We start from the raw sequence: 18,927 nt of genomic DNA on the forward strand, positions 1-18,927 counted from the left end.
ATAGTGAAGTTGTTTGGAACCTACGCTTCCCGTGGTTTTTCCCTATGTTGGGTTTTCCACGTTAAATTTTTTGGTGTACTCTCATTTTTGTCTTCTGGTTTCATCTAGTCTTAATTGTGCTTGAAGTTTAAATCATCCCTATTCAATCCCATATTCCCAACAAAGTTTTGGGTTACCTCCACCATAGGGCCGATGAGGGAGATCTTCATTCTGCTTCTGAAGCAAAACCATGAAACGAAGTGGAAACCATAAACCCACAAGACCCAGGAATGTTCGTATTGTTTGCGATAAAGCAAATTTAGAATATCTACATGCGAACAAAACTCCCAAACAGAAAATCTCAGAACCAAAGAGACCCTACCATGCTCCAGCAAAGGAAGATGGTTCCATATCTCCGATAGCAATAGATGAGGAGAGAGCCTTTGTTGATCAAGCTATTCAGGCGCAAGAGATCTATGCAACATTGATGGAGGTTGCCTCTACAAGTAGTAGTGGCTCTAGATCAATAGGGGGTTGGACATATTCCGAAGATGAAGGAGATGATAAAATGGATCAAGATGCAAAAGACGAGGATTTGAACCACCATCACACTGTGAGCTTTATAGAGCATCGGAAAGCTCATTATAATGAATATCGCAAGGTTAAAAAGCTTTAGGGAAACAAGGTTCCAGAACCCCTAGAAGATGATAGTGATGGAATTAAAGAGGTTCATCCCTTTCACAAGAGCAAGAGAGGCTTTGGATTCGTCCGAGTTACGGATACATCATCTATCATTGAATGATAAGAAATAAAATAAAAAGCATCCATAAATTGCAAGAAAAGACAATAGAGGTGAAGAGAGTTGTTCCCAAGGAGCTATAAGGAGGATCAAGATGAGGAAGAAGAGGAAATAGATGATAGATTCTGAGGATGATGAAGTAGAAGAAACTGAATGCCAGTTCTTGGAAAGTTATGCATTTAGAGAAGGACGCTCTAGAGGAAGCAGAAGGAAGACAAAGAGAGGGGCATGAGAACAAATTTTACAAATGTGAGGGCATCGACATAAATTTGAAAACTCAAGGGTACAACAACTTACGACAATTCACGTGAAATAAAAGCAAAAACACATGCACATACACAAAACATCATTTTAGGACCTAAAAGAGAGTACTGAAGTTATTATGTTAGGGGATGTGCCGACCGAACGAGAGGTTCATGTCGTAGGTTCGTGTTACGCGTGTTTTGGTCGAGGGAGTTTTGACCAACGAGATAGGAGAAGATCGAGGGAGTTCTGGTCCAACGACCAATGTTGAAGTTTATTAAAGTCATGTGGGTTCAGCTGTGCATGGCATTGTCCCATCGGGCATGTTAAATTTTGTGTTATCACCTTCCTGGTTGGCAGACACAAAGGATTGAACAACTTACTCTCTAATTCTTCCTATCGAGTCTTATGAAAAAGAGCGCCTTCAAGAGGAAAACAAGAAGACTGAAACAAATACCATGGAAGAGGATATGACTTAGGAGTAGCAACATCACTAGAGATAGACAGAGGAGATTAACACCAGTAAGGAAGCCGAGCATGAGCAAGATGAACAAGAGCAAGAGGAAACCCAATGGCGAGACGCGCAACACAATGAGCTCGAGACGGAACAAGTCGCACCAACGAATGACATGTACAACAAACAGTCGAGGATGGAAGCTACCGATCAGATGAATTAGCGGAGTCGAATCCGCTGGTCAAGCGGCAACACCGATAGGACAATCAACCCCCAATCAGCAAGCCTCCGAGGATGACAACTAGGAGGAAGAAGAACCCAACATGTTGGAAATTTTGATAGATGACGACGATGAGGGTGACGACCACTAAAGTCAAGCTGGGCGGGTTCGATTGTGCAAGGCATTGTCCCACAGGCGTGCCATGTGTTAGTAGGGCAAGTCGACCCTAGGATAAAAGTCCAAAGTAGTAGTTGTAAGAGTAGTTGACCTAGCTAGAGGTCGAAAAAGGACAAGTGTGAAATCATAAGACGGAAGACTAAGAAATGTAATAGTCGTAAAATACCAAGTAGAAATTAGGGAGTTATAATTGATGCTTAGGTTTCTTGCCGAAAGGCAGTTTTTGGTTTCTTGGAGAGAACTTCTGTACCACCTATAAAAAGGGGTACAAAGCATTGAAAAAAGTATCAATCTGTATGTGTATGATTTTAATATCATTTTAGTTTAGAGTACTCTGTGGTCATGGTTATTTCGCTTTTCTGAGTGTCGTTCATATTGAATCGTATGATCAGAGAGAGGGAGAGTGTCTTTGTATACAATCAATCATAAGTTGGAGAGTGATTATGTTTCACAGTACCTCTATGTGTGTGATTAGATTAAGTGAGTGACTCGGATGTGAGAAAAGTAAGAGAGTGAGAATTAATCAAGAGTGAATAGTAGTAAGTAAGTAATCGGACTCGACCGAATCCATAACTCCAACCATAGTCCCCTTGATAGGACGACTTAGAGAGTAAGTTGTTTGATCCTTTGTGTCTGTCGACCAGGAAGGTGATAACATTCCATTTATGCACAAACATTGTCACAAGTATCTTCCCAAAGCTCATGTTAACTAACGTAACACTGATGCAATTGTAAGCTCTATTAATCCAATGAATCTAGAATAATTTAACTAATAAGATACATTGATTAAATCCTTTTTACAACAAGATAATAAAGAATAAGGGAAAATATTGGAATGGTTAATTGGATTAACTCCGAGTTTCGATGGCTTGAGCTCACAAATGACAATCACCTCACCTTTTATTGTCACAGTTTCCCGCTCCCTCATTTTTGTCTTTCCTGAATACCTTGAATTATCATCTCTCATGTTCCTTACTTGAAACAAACACAACCCTAGAGAAAGAAGTTGGAGAACAAGTGGCCTAATATCCACTCTCGTACATCCTAAAGAAGTTATATAAATGGTGAGAAATAAGGAAACAAATAAGAAACAAATATTGTCCAAACCGTAACACCCAAGAGGAAGGAAGAAGAACAACAAGTTCCTCTAAGAATCCAAGAAGAAAAACCCAAAATAATTTATCTCCAACAAAAATGATGAACCCCTCTTTTTGTCTTTCTCGTTTCGTTTTTATAATGAGAGGAAAGAGAGGCAAGCCCCTTACCACAATTAATGCACATCTACCCCTCCCCTCGATGGGTAGATGCGAACCCATCTAGAGGCAAGAAAGTAAAATCCTCCATACCCACTAAGATATGAACCCTTTTCCTTTACCCATATAATGTATAGCCTTTTAACTATTTGGCTATTTACCTTTTACTTGTACCCTCGATTAATAATTTTAATTCTATTTTTCTACCCCATTGCATATGTCAAATCACAAAATTGTTCAAGAGGATTTTTTGAGTCAAGTCGAATTATGGATGCATGAAACAATAATTGGCCCCTAAATCTAAGAGAGTTGAGGAAAGGGGTAGATTACACCGAGGTGTACTAACCTCAACTCATGCAATAAAAACTCTACTAACTCTATTTGATGAAATGGAACCAATATTAGGGACCGACTTTATATGTTCTAGATTGTCTAATAAATGGCTCCAATTTTGAGTGACTGACTCTACATGTTCTAGATTCTCTAGACATATGGCTCCAAATTTGGTTAAAACTTACTCATTTAATGCCCACCTACTTGGCTTGGAACTTCAAAACTATTGGACTACCTTGGCTCGTGACAAGACAACTAGATTTAATGTATATCTAGTGGAAGGGATATGATAAAGAATAGGAAGAAATTGTAGAATCAGGACAAATGTTTGATTGTGAGGTCAGTTAACTTCAAGAAGATCAATACTAGCCTTTAGATATACTAGTCATAAACTTGGATGAAATTTGGTCCCTTGTTCTATTATAGATTCTTTTTCCATCCACTAAGCTACATCCATATGGGAAAATTTTGAACCATTTCTGAATTTGCGCATGTCATTCTTGTGTAGGGGTCATCCTAATCTTCTTTGTATCATTCCAAGTTTCTTAGATGTTCCCAAAAGGGATTTCTATTGTTGATTCTCTCTCTCTCTCTCTCTTGCTCTTCTTGTTTGTTTGACTCTCATCTTACTCTCATTGCCCACATCCCCATTCCGAAGGTTACACAAGCGTCAGCAAGTGCTCTCTCTCAAGTGACATCACTGAAAAACACTTGGCATTTGTTTTTTTTGTTTTACTTTTCTCTTTCTTTAATTCCCTCGATTCTTTTAAGCCATCTTCGGATTCTAGTATCGCGTTGCCAATCAACTCCCTCCCTCCCACACACACACACACACACACACACTCTCTCTCTCTCTCACGTGTATTGCATGAAATGTAATATTTTTGGTCCTCATAGGTCATATTTGACCATCGAAGACAAATAATAGAATCTATCTATCTATCTATCTATCTTTATTGGTTGGGCATCATAGTCTCATAGATTGTAATGAGTCTTCTCTTCTGGAGATTAATTAAAAAGATATCTTATCTATCTGTCAAGCATTTCCTTAGGTTTTAACAAACAATCTAGGAGAGAAAAGCAAAAAAGGTAGGGAGGGGGTGGGGGGGGGGGGGGGCATGGTATGGAAATACAGAAAACAGAGGGGCATTTTTGGTGGGCGATATAGATACATTTGTAGTAGTAGTAATAAAGAAAGGAGGTTTCTATTCTACTTACAAAGTTACATACATACTGCTGCTGCCTGCTCTGCAAGTAAGGCGGATCTACAGAAGGAGGAGGAGGAGGAGGAGGAGGAGGAGAAGGGAACAGAGCTCGCAAGCAAATCTTCTTCCACTTTGCCCTAAAAGCTTCGGAATTTCAGAATGTCTCACATGGCTTGGAACGCTGTTGGGGAGGCTGCAACAGTAGTTCAGCTCACAGGCCTCGACTCCGTCAAGATAATTGCTTTGATCGTCAGCGCTGCCAACAATGCGAGGATGCACAAGAAGAACTGCAAGCAGTTTGCGCAGCACTTGAAGCTCATCGGAAACCTCCTGCAGAGGCTCAAGATCTCTGAGCTCAGAGCATGGCCCGAGACACGTGAGCCTTTGGATCAACTCGATGATGCTCTCCGACGATCTTTCCTCCTCGTCAACAGCTGCAAAGACAAGAGCTATCTGTATTTGCTGGCGCTTGGGTGGTCCACTGTAGCTCAGTTTAAGGAATGCCAAGCAGAGATCGACAGGCTTCTTGGGCTCATTCCGTTGATTACTCTTGTGGAGCATAACAGGGTAAGCATTTACGAATGCAACTCCTTTTTCTTTCCCCTTTTATTTTGTGTGATGTATGTATGTATGTATGTATGTATGTATGTATGTATGCATGCATGTTTTCTGTTTACTTTATATATCCCAGCATGTCTGGCTTCTTGTGTCAATGTGTAATCTGTGTGATTGAGGTTGTCAGAATAATGGTATGGCTCATTGGGAAATAGGTGCATTGGTCAAATGTGATGTTTTTTGTCCCTTTTATCCCCAGAGAAAATGATATAGAGACATCTTTTCTGTGTGAAGGAACGCTTACGAGCGATTGAAAACGATGAGCGAGTATATACATTGGATGAGAAAGAACTCCAGGTGCATGAGGCGGTCCTGAAACCCAAGGTAGATGCAAAAGATGCGAAGTTTTTAGAGAGATCCTTGTCTAGGAGCTATCCAGGAATGGATATTTCCGAAATCATTAAGAAAGAGAAAAGGAAGCTAACAACAGAACTCCAACAAATGGAGCACTGTATGGAAATGGATAAGGTTGAGGTTATCCATCATCTGATAGATGTTACAGAAACTGTATTGCCTCAGAATCGAAGGTCTAAAGAGAAGACAAAACCTTCTAAGCATTCGGAACAAGCAACGATGATGCAACCAGTGGAAGAGCAAATGGAAGAATGTGATGATGCCATTGATAACTGTTATTCTTCCCCTTCTCCAAGGTATTGCGTTTTCTTATTTGTATGTTTAGTTTGGGCCTATCATTTTTCTTATTTGTATGTTTAGTTCTTATCTGAATGAGAATGACTGAACTTACTGGAGCTTTGGATGTTGGCTAAGATTGATAATTAGGCGAGTAAATTTGGATGATCCATTGTCATGAACTTCAAATTGCATCTGCTTAAAAAAAAAGTGTTTGTATTCAGTCCTTATGTAATAATAATGTAATTTTCACGGTCAACGATTTTCACGTCAGGAAAGAAAAAATATATGAATCTGGACAAACATCTGGGTTTCAGCTCATCGAGTTGCATTTGTGCCATAATTTGAACCATAAAGTTTAAATATGAATGGAAAATATCTATGTTGGCTCCATGGAGAGTTTCGCTTCCTTCTATGAGCAATATTAATGACCTAAATTTTTTATTGACAAGAAGCAAAGACCTGTAATGAAGAGCTTTGTCATTACTTGATATCTAATCTTGAGTTGTGATAGGTGACTACAGGCATAATGGTGGCTCATTTTTATCTCCCGAAAAACATTCATCAGATGCTCAGCAAAGTTCAGGAACCGAGTCATGGCATAATAGTCTATCTGATTGCTGCACCGACCCATACTTATGTAAGTGATAATTGCTTGCCAAATAAGATTTTGTTTCTCATTCATATATGGTATGGATGCCACACAGAGTTGTTCATGTAGAAATGCTATCTTTTTAAGTGTTCCACAGAAAGCTGAAGACATCACTAGTTTTCAAGATGATTTATTATGAACGCCATTCATGAAGCTCTAGTTGGAGAATCTTGTGGAATAAATAGGCCAAGTTGGGAGTGAAACAGACTCTAGGAAAGTGGGTGCAGAGTCCTTAACCACTGTTAAAACCACATCTTGTTTTACCGTAAAAGTACTAATTTGGCGGTGGAAATGCAGTAAACATACTATATGCTTACAATAATGTAAATGAAAGAATTTGCTCTTTTGCTGTTTTCAGGTATATCAACTTGCATGTATCCATGTGGCACATTCTCAGATGTAGCATCCTTTGCTTCAGATGGAAAAGTTTGTGAGTAAATATATAACCTCCATCCTATTGCTGACGCGTTTTGCTCGATCATTTTCTCATAATGCTACGTCTTTCATTCAATCTCATCAATCAAAATCTGTATTTTTTTTTGTTGTCTTTCCATGGTGACAGCTCCTGAGGAGGCATGCAACAACCTTATGACTTATACATTGATGCTCTGTTGTTTCTGTCACACTTGTTGTATCAGGCGTCAATTACGGAAACGATATAACATTGAAGTAAGAGAGGGCAAAACATTTAGCCTTTATAGAGGTTTTGATTATACATAAACGTACATAGGATATTGTATGATTTGATATAAGCATCGATTGAAGCATGAACACCATTCATGCCTTTTTTTGTTTGCTTGTCTCTCTAGGGGGATTGCTGCGAGGATTTGTGTGCTCACATGATGTGTTGCTGCTGTGCTCTTGTTCAAGAATGGCAGGAGATCCTAGCTCGTGATGAGAGTATGTGTTATGTTGTTATGTTAATGAAAGCTACAGAAGCACACAGGTGTATATGTATACATCATGTGGGTTTAAGTTGAAACATAGGTGTTTTCCAATTTGTGATTATACATGTCATTTCTTTTTTCTGTTAATCTTCTTTTGCCATTCAGTAATTCTTCTCTTTCTGATTGCAGACTTCAAGCTTAGCCCCCCTCCTACTCAATCAATGAAGAGAGAGGAAGAATGAAATGGCAGTTATTTTTAAATGGTTTTCTTTTCTCTCCCTCTTCATTTGATGGTGGGATTTGAACTCTTGACCTCTGACCTTTGACCGCAAGATCGTGAACTGCTAGGCCAACTCCCTGTTTCACATCTTAATCCTTAACAAGCTCCCCTCTTCCTTTTTTGGTATCATTCCAAACCAATTTGACGCACAGATGCCTTATTTAACAAATTCTTCCCTATTAGAACCATTGCAGTGTACTTTCACATCTCTAGGGTCTTCTTCCCTTCTTTGGATATCTTCAGCCTAAACATGTGGAGCATCATTCGTGCTTGAAAGCATATTAGCCATGTAATGTAATCTGACATTCCGCAGACATTATATCAATTCATCCATTGGCTGCATGCCACATTTTGAAATCTGTAAACCAGCCGAATTTTCGTGACCATTAAGCGTTTTTTGTTAATGAATCCTTAATGAACTGAGCTTTTGTTGTGAGAAAGGTGAGATAAATTATAATTAAGATTGTTGAAGGATCGTGATTATACTAGTTGATTGTGCTTGCTTGCTGGATTGCATTCAAATGTTTGTGGTCTAGATCCATAATCAAAAAGTTGGATTTCGACAAAATAGAAATAGATTGTTGCACACATACATGATGAGCCCGTGCATCAAAACAACATTTTTGAGCAACAATTTTCTTTATTTAATTGGTACAAGTTACAACTACGTTTTTTTGCATTGATGTATAAATTTTCAGGAACATTTTTCTTTATTCAAATGGTACACATGTGAGTCTAACAAATTATTAAAGGAAAACAAGGAACACTATGGGAAGGGGCACCTTGGTATAAAGTGAAACTCAACATGTTAACCTCAGGTCTCTAATAGTTTTAGGCAAAGTTTATCATTTATACACACCTTGTATCATATGAGAATATCGATTATGATTTATACTCCTAGTATGCATCTCACAATAAAAAAACTACCCATCTTCCATCGATAGAAACTGTGATAAGAGGGGGGAAAAGTAAGATTTAATAATCCAAGCAATTGAACTGAGATTTTGTTTTGAATTAAGGGAATATAATTAAATTATGTGCAACTTAAAACTAATTAATTATAATTTAATCTCAACCACAAGTTTTTTGTATTTCTCCATGAGTAGTTAATATCCCAAGTTCTAACCATAAACCATAAACTTTTCTTCCTTAATAAGGTTCGCATTTAAGAAACATATCCCTTAGATTATGCAATGTTTCACAAGAAATAATTGCGATTTTCTTTGAAAACAATCATCACTGAAATTAATCTTCAAATGATGATGAATATGGAGGGTTAATGTGAGTGAATATGATAACTTGTATCAATCCTTTGACATAGGTACCAAGATGTGAGCTTGGGCATTGATGATTTGCCCTAGTATTAGAGTCTAAAAAATTAATTAACCAAAACATAAGGAATTATAGACCAACGAAAGGAAAGAGTAGTGCCAAACCATCCGACCACCCCTTCGCAATGGTGTGAGACAAATTGAAACTTCCTCGATGTCCTATACCATCGAGGGTTGATGTAAGTTGTATCTTGGGTTCCACGAGGATAGTGTTGGGCTAAAAGTCCTACTCCTACTATTATATGTCCTAGTGTGTACACTCCTTGGTGTTAGCGCTTAGTAAGTCCTACCATGTATAAATAGGAGGCATTCCTCCATGTACACGATGATGTCCATTAATGTAAGATCTACTCTTTGCTATACATTTGTGTATCTATGTGCATATCTGTGTATAACACGAAGCATTAGTAGAACGCACGATCTCACACTTACTCTACGCTTCCACACAATCGTAGACAAGACACCACTGGTGTCAACAAGTGGTATCAGACTGAATTGGAACCCGGACAACATCGGTATAAGAAGAGGAAGAAGATTGAAGGAAAAGACTAGGCTAACAAAAACCTCCAGAAGAACAATGGCCTTGACATATGGCATAGGTTGCGAGATCAGAAAGATCGAAAGAAAAAACTTTGCCCTATGGAAGGAGATGATGATGGATGTGCTGATCATATGTCGCTAGATCAAGGTGATCAGGCACAATAGCAAACCGTTGGCGATGACAACCGAAGAATGGCGGTCGCTTGACGAGATCGCAAGATAAACCATCTAGATGCATTTGGCTCAAAACGTCTACTTCAGCATGGCAAAAGAGTTGACTGCATTCGACTTATGGGAGAAACTTCAATCGATATATGAGAAGAATTCAAGCTCCTCCAAACTCGTCTCGATTAGGCAATTGTTGAACATGAAGATGAGGGAGACAGAGCCGAGCCGACGACCTCCCATGTCAACAACACTTTTAGGTGGATGCTGACAAAACTCCCCTCGTGAGGCCTACCTAAACTTCGAAGAAGAAGTCATGGTGCTTGCACTCCTCTCGAACCTCCCAACGAGTTGGGAAGTATTCTGCACAACAATCACCAACAACTTCACGAAGTTGATGCTCAACGAAGTGATTAGGACTATGTTGTAAAAAGAGCTTCGAAGACAGTGGATGGGACTCACCCTCGATGACGGTGCCGAAGCTCACATCTCCGAGGGAGCGGCTCAAAGGACTGGCCGTGATCAAAGCAAGTCGAGAGGGAGACATGACCGACAACGGTCGAAGTCAAGAGGTACACCATCAAACGACTACTTCACATACGGCAGGAAGGCTGAGCACCAAGTTTTCTACCGCTGGTCATTAAACAAGAAGGGAAAAGGTAGATAATTTGAGCGGAATACAGGCTCTTCCAACTTGAACCGACCTTCAACACGCAACCAAATCAACGTTGCCGAATCACCGTTAAGAGAAAGTCCTCTCATTAGAAGGCTTGTCGACTAGTGAAATCCTATACAGTGCACAAGATGCACAAACATGGTTGCTCGATTCTTGCATCTCTTTTCATGTGACCCCCCACAAAGAATGGTATTCCAATTATTCGACCAGTGCTAGCTCGGTCCAACTTGGCAATGGCAATGCGTAGGAGTATAAAATCACTGGAACATGAGAAATACCCATTTGGTTGCCGAGTAGAAGCATCATCACTCGACACCAAGTCAGGTACATAGCCGATCTGAAGAGGAGTCTAATCTCTATCAACATGCTCGCTGAAGACGGGTATAAGACGACATTGAGCGAGTTGTCATGGCATATCTCGAAAGGCAATCTTCACATAGGCCATGGCGTGAAGTACAACAATATGTACCCCCTTAGAGTGGGCAATCGGGTTGGATCACTAAACGTAGCAGAGATGCTGAAATCGTCATTGTGGCATAGTTGACTCGGCCACATGTCACAAACAGGGATAGAAAGGCTTTCATCCCTCGGCTACAGTCCGAATCTTCAACACGCAGAATTTGTTTTCTTTGAGCATTGCCAATACGGGAAACAAACCCGAAGTCTGCAACAACTCATTACAAGACGGTACGACAACGTCTAGAGCTGATCCACAACAACATTTGTGGATTGATGCTAGAAAGATGACTAGGATGTGCGCGATACTTCATCACTTTCGTAGATGATGATAGATGATTGTGTACGCAAAGTTTGGGCTTATTCACTTAAGTCCAAAGACGAAGTGCTTGAAACGTTCGCCCGGTGGATAATCAAAGCCCCACAAAGTGAAAACTTTCCGATCGGACAATGGGGATGAATACACTTCCAAAGCCTTCAAAAAGTACTTGTCCAAAAGAGGGATCCAACATCAAAGAATAATTCCGTACACCATGATGCGGAATGGTGTAGCCAAGTGGATGAATTGAACAATTCAGGAGAGAGTGACGTCAATGCTACAACATTCAGGATTGAAGAAGGAAATTTGGGCAAAGGCGGTACAAACAATAGTGTCCCTAATTAATCTCTCACCATCAAAAGCTATTAAGCTTCAAGTGCTACATGCACTATGGTTGGGCACACATCTTAATTATGACCGGCTTCACATCTTTGGATGTGAAGCATATGCACACATATCAAGGGAGAAAAGGACAAAGCTTCGACTTTCGAATTTGGGACCTAGAGTACACAAAGCGGATAAGAAGTAGCAATGTAGTCTTCAATGACTCAATTAGCTCAGCTCGAACATAATCCCAAACTGGCAAGAGAGTTAGTTTCAACCAAAATTCCAGACACCGAATCAAAATCGTTTAGCGAGTCGACAAGCATGGTTGAACCAGAACTCATAGAGAGCACTCTAAGTAGCATGCAAACCAACTAATCCGAACCGGCGGCGACACATGCACTTAATGGTTCCCTCACTAGAGCAAGTTGATAGAAATAATGCTCGGACACAACCGAGTTCCGCAATGCAAATGGAAGATTGAAATAGAAAGTAGCAATGTGCATTGAAAACCTCTGGAGGCAAAACCACGGGAGTTCTCTGACTCCACGTAGGATCACTATAGAGAAGAGGTACAACAGTGTGAGACTCAGAGGCAACGACTTCGAGCTCTACCTTTGCCAACCGATGGTTACAAGAGAAAAGCTTTCTGTATATCTCTCTCTCTCTGAGAGTCACTACTCACTTTCACACGTATCACGTGAAATGTAATATTTTTGGTCTCATAGGTCATATTTGACCTCCGAAGAAGATAATATAATCTATCTATCTATCTATCTTTGTCTCTCATTATACAATAATGACAACAACTAGAATGATCACACATAACAGTATTGCCCTAGTTATATTTATACTTATATAACTTTGGGGTTATTTACAAATATGACCTCAAACAATCACATCGGAACATATACATATACTGATGTGTTTGGTTGGATAACAATTGGATCCATCCGGTTCAGTTCCTTCCTTAGGCTTGTCCGATCCGGCTTGTCTGGTTCTCATCCGGATCCCATCCGGAGGGACCAAATTCCCAACAAACTCTCACTTCATTCCGGCATGGGATGTCTTGTCAATTTGATCTGTTTCCGACACGTGCCCAACTTCTCAATTGACATAACCTTGGTCAACATGTCCGACCCATTCTCCTCCGTGTGGATCTTTACCAAGGTGAAATCTTGGTCTTCTACTCTCTCCCGAAGCTAGTGGTATCTACGTTGGATGTGCTTCATCCTGGAGTGGTAGGCCGCGTTGTTTGCAAGGTGGATGACACTTTGACTGTCGCAGTAGAATCGGTATTCCTCCTACCAAATCCCCAGCTCTTCGATGAAGTCCTTCATCCAGATTATTTCCTTACCGGCTTCCACGACTGCCATGTACTCCACTTCCATTGTCGACAGTGCAACAATCTTCTGCAACCTTGACTGCCATGATACGACTCTCCCTGCAAATGTCATGATATATTCGGATGTAGACGGCTAGTGTAAGCATCAGCTGACATGTCTGAATCGGTGAATCCTTTGAGTTGGGGTTTACTTGAGTTGAATCAGAGGCACAAGCTCGAGGTGCCTTTTAGGTACCGAAGTATCCACTTGACAACAGTCCAGTGTTCTCTTCCCAGATAGCTCATGAACCGGCTGACCACTCCGACTGCATATCTGATGTCTGGTTGTGTACACACCATTGCGTACATCAGGCTTCCGACTGCAGAACCATTCACAGGACTGGAACCGGACCGGACGGATCAGGCCGGATGCGGACCGGACAGATCGAATGGGCAACGGTCAAGACGGACGGATCATGCATGGGCCGAACTTTACGGATGATAGAATCATGCAGGCGAACTAAAGTAAAGTAAAGGTGATGTGAACACATGCAACTAAAGTCAAATTTTATGTAAAGTAAAGGTCATGTGGATGCATGCAATTGAACTCAAGATGCAAACTAGAGTTCCTCATGCAAGGGTATCTTCGAGTGTGGAAAATCCTAAGAGAAGGGAGGGAAGAGCAATCTCTCAATAATCCATAGATCCTAATGGTCCTTAGAGGATCGAAGTCATCTTTTGGAGAAAAAACCCTAATTTTCTTATCGAATCCATCTCTCACATTAACCCTTATTTTCTTATCGGATGTATCCCTCGAGGAAGCCAGAAACCCTAATTTTCTGATCGAAGCCATAAACCCTAAGTTTCCTTACAGACATTATCTCTCACATAAACCCTAATTTTCCTTACAGAAGTTATCTCTCATAAACCTTAATTTTCCTTACGGAAGCCATATCTCTAAAAACCCTAAATTTTCTTATCTATTAATCTTTTTAAACCTAAACTTCTGTAAACCCAATCTTGGGATAGATTGTAATTTTTCTTTTCCTTTACTAATAAAATTTATTAAATTTTCTCATTTCCGTTAATTCTTAAAGTATAAACGCACGAATTTGATATCCTTTGGTCGGAGGCCCCAAGGTCCTGCCTCAAGTTCCCGTATCTTCGTCGTATTTTCGCAACAACGTGTTGGATGTAGTGGCAAGTCATGAGAGGTATAGTTTCTTGGATGGCGTTGACAAATACAACCAAATTCGAATGCACCCCGATGATCAAGAGAAAACAACATTCGTTACCTAGTGGGTTGTTTTCATTGCAGTTGTAATGATGTTCGGCCTAAAGACGGCTCCAGCCACATTTCAACGATCTGTAAGGTATCTTTCCATTGAGCTTTCTCTCCTCTTCTGTTGAGGGAGAGTCTCTGTCCGATACTCGGATCGACGTCGAAAGCGGTGTTGGTGCTAGCTTCACGTTCTCCATATTGAAGCGCCTCAACACCTTTCAGATGTAGTCAAAGAGAGAGAGTCGGAGAGTCTTTGTCTTTCGATTTTGCTCAATCCTCATGCCCAATATGTGTCGGGCTTGTCCGAGGTCCTTCATCACAAACTTGTTGTGAAGGCTCCACTTTAGCTTTGCGATTTCGGCTTGATTGCTCCCTGCAAATCAGTATGTCGTCGACATATAGGATCAGATAGATCCAGGACTCATCGGCCAATTGCCAAATATACATGCATGGATCAAAGTTGGACCGGTGGTAGCCAAGCTGCTTGATGTAGGAGTCGAACTTCTGGTACCACATCCTCGGTGCTTGTTTTAAGTTATAAAGATTTTTCTTCAATCGGCATACAAAGTGACCTTCCTCCCCCATCATCGTGAAACCTGTAAGTTGAGGCATATAGATGTCTTCTTCCACATCTCTGTGTAGGAATGTTGTCTTGACGTCCAACTGGTTAATCTCTAGATCTTCGGTTGCCACAATCCCAAGTAGAAGTCGAAGGGTGGTCATCTTGACTATTGGCTAGAATATCTCGTCATAGTCGACCCCATGTTCTTATTTGAATCCTTTCGCAACTAACCAAGCTTTGTATTTGGGCATCTCTGAGTCAAATACATATTCGTATCTGGAGACCCATTTGCAAGGCAACGGCTTCCTTCCGACTAGTAATTTGACTAGCTCCCATGTTTGATTCGGATGAATCGAGTCCATCTCGGATTTCATGGTTGTAGCCATGTGTCGGCGTCCGGCGTGGCTATGGCTTTCTCATAGGAGCTCAGTTCGCCTGCGTCCGTGTAATTAACGTAGTCGAGGCCCAATTGATAGAACTCTATCGGCCTTTGGACTCGTCCAGATCTCCTGAGTATTGATTTTATTGGTTTGATTTCTTCAGCGGGCTCGGTCGGCCGATCAGTATTACTTGAACCATCTTCAGGAGTCCTGTTGGATGAATCACCCCTGCAATAGGATTTCGGCGATGTCTAGTCATCCTCCCCTTCTTCTAGCCCTAACTCCAAGACTTGTTCACACTAGGATACAAAGTGGAAGGAGTCAGCCTTTTATGCCAACATTTCGTTCCTGTCTATAGGCTCATATAGGTCGCTGACTATCAGAAGATCCTCCATCTTGATCATCTAGTCTAAGTAGTTATGTGGGTTCAGGACTATCATTCCTGGAAAGCCACTCAAACCTCCTTCCATCTAGCACCTCTAGCTCTAATACCAATTTTTTACGTTTAAGACTGAAGATGAACAAGAAATATAGGTTGAAAAACATAGAACAGAAACTTAAAGTACATGGCACACAAAATTTACGTGGAAACCCTAAAACAAGGAAAACCACGGGCAACAAATTTCACTAGGAGACAAGATTACAGAGATAGATTACAAATTTTTTCAAGCTTTCAAGGAGAATGTCATAACTAGACTCGAACCCATAACCTTTTGTTACACGGGTCGAGACTTTACCATTAGGTTATGAATTGTAATTTGAAGGATATTATTTTCATTTAGGTTTTATTGGGAAATTGATGTATATTCCAGATTTCTCTGGAACATTCTAGAAACTTCAGGAGTATTCCTGAAGACACTATAAAAGGAGGCGCAAGGCATTAGTTCGAACCAAATCGGTTCAACGCCAGTCTTAAGCCTTCTAACTACTGTTGTATATCTTCCTTCATATAATACATATATCTTTCGCATCATCATTCTCTCTCTCTCTCTCTCTCTCTCTCTCACTCACTCATTCCTTCTCTCAAAGTTCGACACCTCTCATAGTACTAATCCTTCTCTGTCTTAGTACTATTCCCCAACAATAGTACTAATCCTTCTTTTAGTACTAATTCCTTCTCTGCCTTAATAGAGTTCCTGACAGTTTGAACCGATTTCTGGGTGCCTGTCTGGTCTTTTCTCTCCCTCTTCCTTCTGTCTCCCTCCTTTCCTACTAGTCTCTTATTTCCCTTTTCCTTCATCCCATGGCCACCGTTAGCGCTGAAGAGTATCAATCCGTTTTCTCGGAATTTCAATGCTTGAAAGAGAAGTTTCATGCTTTGGAACAAGAAAATCAACGCTTGTTGGGGGATCTTCAGCAAATTTCCTTAGAAAAGCAGCAAACGCAACAACAGCATGGGGAACTTGCGTTACGCGTGCAACAACTCGAAGCAACCATCGTAGCAATGCAACAACAAGGGCACGGAGCACAAGGGATTCATAAAGAACCCAAGATTGGCCTTCCCACGAAGTTCGATGGAACGCGATCGCAGTTTAGAGGGTTTCTTAACCAGGTACGGTTAGTTATTCAAATGCATCCGTCCCGATATCCCACCGATGCATCACGAGTGGGTTTAGTAGGCACGTTGTTAAATGGCTCAGCATTAGCATGGTTCGCTCCGCTACTAGAAAAGGAATCTCCAGTACTAAATAATTTTGAAGAATTCATAAGTGAGTTTAAAGCATGTTTTGGAGATACTGACAGCATAAGGACTGCAATCAACAAAATCCGGCGATTACGCCAAGGTGACCGTCCAGCCTCCGCATATGCTGCAGATTTCCGCCTACTCGCCGCTGATATCCCCTGGGATGATCAAGCATTGATGGAGCAGTTCCGCTATGGTCTACGCAACGATGTCAAGGATTTACTCTTGACTTTCCCTGAAGAGCCAAAATCATTAACAGAAGCAATCAGTCGAGCGGTCAGATGTGACAACCGCCTCTTCGAGCGACATTCGGAACGACAATTTCAGATGCCGAGGGCAAGATCCGAGCCTACCTATGCCTCAGTGGTAGCAAAACCTTTTCAAAGGGAGTCACATAATGCGCCTCCAGTAAGTACTCCAACTCCAATGGAAATTGACACTACACGTCGTCGTGGGCCGCTATCGGAGGAGGAAAAGCAACGACGCCGAACAAACCGATTATGCCTTTATTGCGGTGGACCAGGGCATATCGCGATAAACTGTCCCCATAGACCAAGAAGGCAGGTAAACCAAGTCGTTGTTAGTTCTGACTATACTAAACCCGAGTCTATTTCAGTAGGAATCTCTGATAGTCCTCATAGTCATAATAGTCCTAATAGTACTAATAGTCCGAATCTCGCAAACAAATTTGATGTCCTTAGCCAATTAGAAGAAGAGTTAAACGACTAAGTCCAGCCAAAATAGGAGCCGTTTGGTTGGACATCCCTAGATCTGTGCAGCCCATTAGTGGTTCCATTCCCTCTAAGCAAGTTAGTGATGTGTTCGTAGCCCAAGTAGCAGTTAGTACAAAAAGTACCCCTCCAGTACATACCTTAGCCCTTCTAGATTCCGGAGCTAATTCTTGCTTCATGGATAGGAATTTTGCCCGAGCTCATCAGATATCTCTCAGAAAGCTCCCATGTCCAGCCTCAGTAGTAGTCATTGATGGTCGTCCCATTGCTTCTGGTAATATCATAGAAGAGTCGGAACCCGTTAATATTGTCCTAGATAACTTAACATGTGTAGTATCATTTAATATTATTAGTATTCCAGAACATCCCATAGTTTTAGGATTACCATGGTTCGAGTTACATAACCCAGACATAGATTGGAGGACAAGGGAAATCCGGTTGCGACAAACCCAAGGATCTACCCAGAAGGTTGCAACCATTTCGCTACGTCAGTTGCGTGAGGAAGGGCGCAAGGAGGAAATGTTTCTCTTCGCAATATCAGTACAACCCTCCAACACCACCAAAGAGGAGTCCACCGTTCAACTTCCCGAGAAGTATCGTCAGTATGCTGATGTGTTCGATAAAGTACAAGCCAACACACTTCCTCATCATCGGCCGTACGATTGCGCCATCGACTTACAACCGGGAAAAGAGCCGCCATGGGGGCCGATCTACAATTTGTCACCAACCGAGCTAGAAGTCCTTCGAGCCTATATAGAGGAGAATTTGGAGAATGGTTTCATTCGGCATTCGAAATCTCCAGCCGGCGCACCCATTTTCTTCGTCAAGAAAAAAGATGGCTCGCTTCGACTCGTTGTAGATTACCGTGGCTTGAATAAGGTCACAGTAAGAAATAGGTATGCTCTTCCCCTTATCTCAAGTCTTTTAGAACGGATCAACGGTGCCAGGTTCTTCACGAAGATCGACTTACGAGGAGCCTATAACCTCGTACGGATCCGACCAGGAGATGAATGGAAGACCGCGTTTCGCACCAGATATGGGCACTTCGAGTATACGGTCATGCCGTTCGGACTCACTAATGCGCCGGCAGTCTTCCAGCACATGGCGAATGATATATTTCGAGATCTCTTGGATGATTTTTTGATCATCTATTTGGATGATCTACTGGTTTATTCAAAGACCCAAGAAGAACATGATTCTCATGTACTATTAGTACTAAAACGACTTCGAGAACATGGTCTGTATGCAAAGTTAGAGAAATGTAGTTTCGGGTGCAACCAAGTGGAATTTCTCGGCTATGTCATCTCCTCAGAAGGCATATCTATGGACCCAGCCAAGGTCAAAACGGTGATAGAATGGCACACTCCGCGTTCGGTGCGGGATGTGCAATGCTTCCTAGGCTTTGCAAATTTTTACCGGAAGTTCA

The 18,927-nt window shown here is 41.3% G+C and overlaps 2 protein-coding genes and 1 non-coding gene across 3 annotated transcripts; 2 read left to right on the top strand and 1 right to left on the bottom strand.

Annotated features, from left to right (window-relative positions):
• Window positions 1–220: 220 nt before the first annotated feature.
• On the top strand, window positions 221–4,804 carry LOC147865047 (protein phosphatase inhibitor 2-like). The gene is made up of 2 exons (XM_087318623.1): window positions 221–652; window positions 4,511–4,804. The coding sequence occupies exons 1-2, from the start codon at window positions 230–232 to the stop codon at window positions 4,802–4,804; spliced, it is 717 nt and encodes a 238-aa protein (XP_087174749.1). The 5' UTR covers window positions 221–229.
• LOC147865048 (U6 spliceosomal RNA) lies at window positions 3,921–4,025 on the bottom strand. Its single transcript, XR_015529735.1, has one exon. It is a non-coding gene; the product is annotated as a U6 spliceosomal RNA (small nuclear RNA).
• LOC147865049 (protein MID1-COMPLEMENTING ACTIVITY 1-like) lies at window positions 4,793–8,084 on the top strand. Its single transcript, XM_087317777.1, has 7 exons — window positions 4,793–5,230; window positions 5,513–5,928; window positions 6,433–6,548; window positions 6,919–6,990; window positions 7,123–7,229; window positions 7,370–7,460; window positions 7,637–8,084. The coding sequence occupies exons 1-7, from the start codon at window positions 4,823–4,825 to the stop codon at window positions 7,687–7,689; spliced, it is 1,263 nt and encodes a 420-aa protein (XP_087173903.1). The 5' UTR covers window positions 4,793–4,822; the 3' UTR covers window positions 7,690–8,084.
• Window positions 8,085–18,927: the final 10,843 nt, after the last annotated feature.

Source organism: Azolla caroliniana, unplaced genomic scaffold (genome assembly GCF_043228905.1).
Source record: "Azolla caroliniana isolate FFs.n. ecotype wild unplaced genomic scaffold, voAzoCaro1.0.p SCAF_4, whole genome shotgun sequence".
Taxonomy (NCBI): domain Eukaryota; kingdom Viridiplantae; phylum Streptophyta; class Polypodiopsida; order Salviniales; family Salviniaceae; genus Azolla; species Azolla caroliniana.

Bases quoted from the DNA above. Each gene is read 5' to 3' on its own strand.
- LOC147865047 (XM_087318623.1), top strand. From the start codon at position 230: ATGAAACGAAGTGGAAACCATAAACCCACAAGACCCAGGAATGTTCGT. The intron at 653-4,510 runs TAGGGAAACAAG...GCATTTCCTTAG, and splicing joins ATCGCAAGGTTAAAAAGCTT to GTTTTAACAAACAATCTAGG.
- LOC147865049 (XM_087317777.1), top strand. From the start codon at position 4,823: ATGTCTCACATGGCTTGGAACGCTGTTGGGGAGGCTGCAACAGTAGTT. The intron at 5,231-5,512 runs GTAAGCATTTAC...TTCTGTGTGAAG, and splicing joins CTCTTGTGGAGCATAACAGG to GAACGCTTACGAGCGATTGA. The intron at 6,991-7,122 runs GTGAGTAAATAT...CCATGGTGACAG, and splicing joins TGCTTCAGATGGAAAAGTTT to CTCCTGAGGAGGCATGCAAC.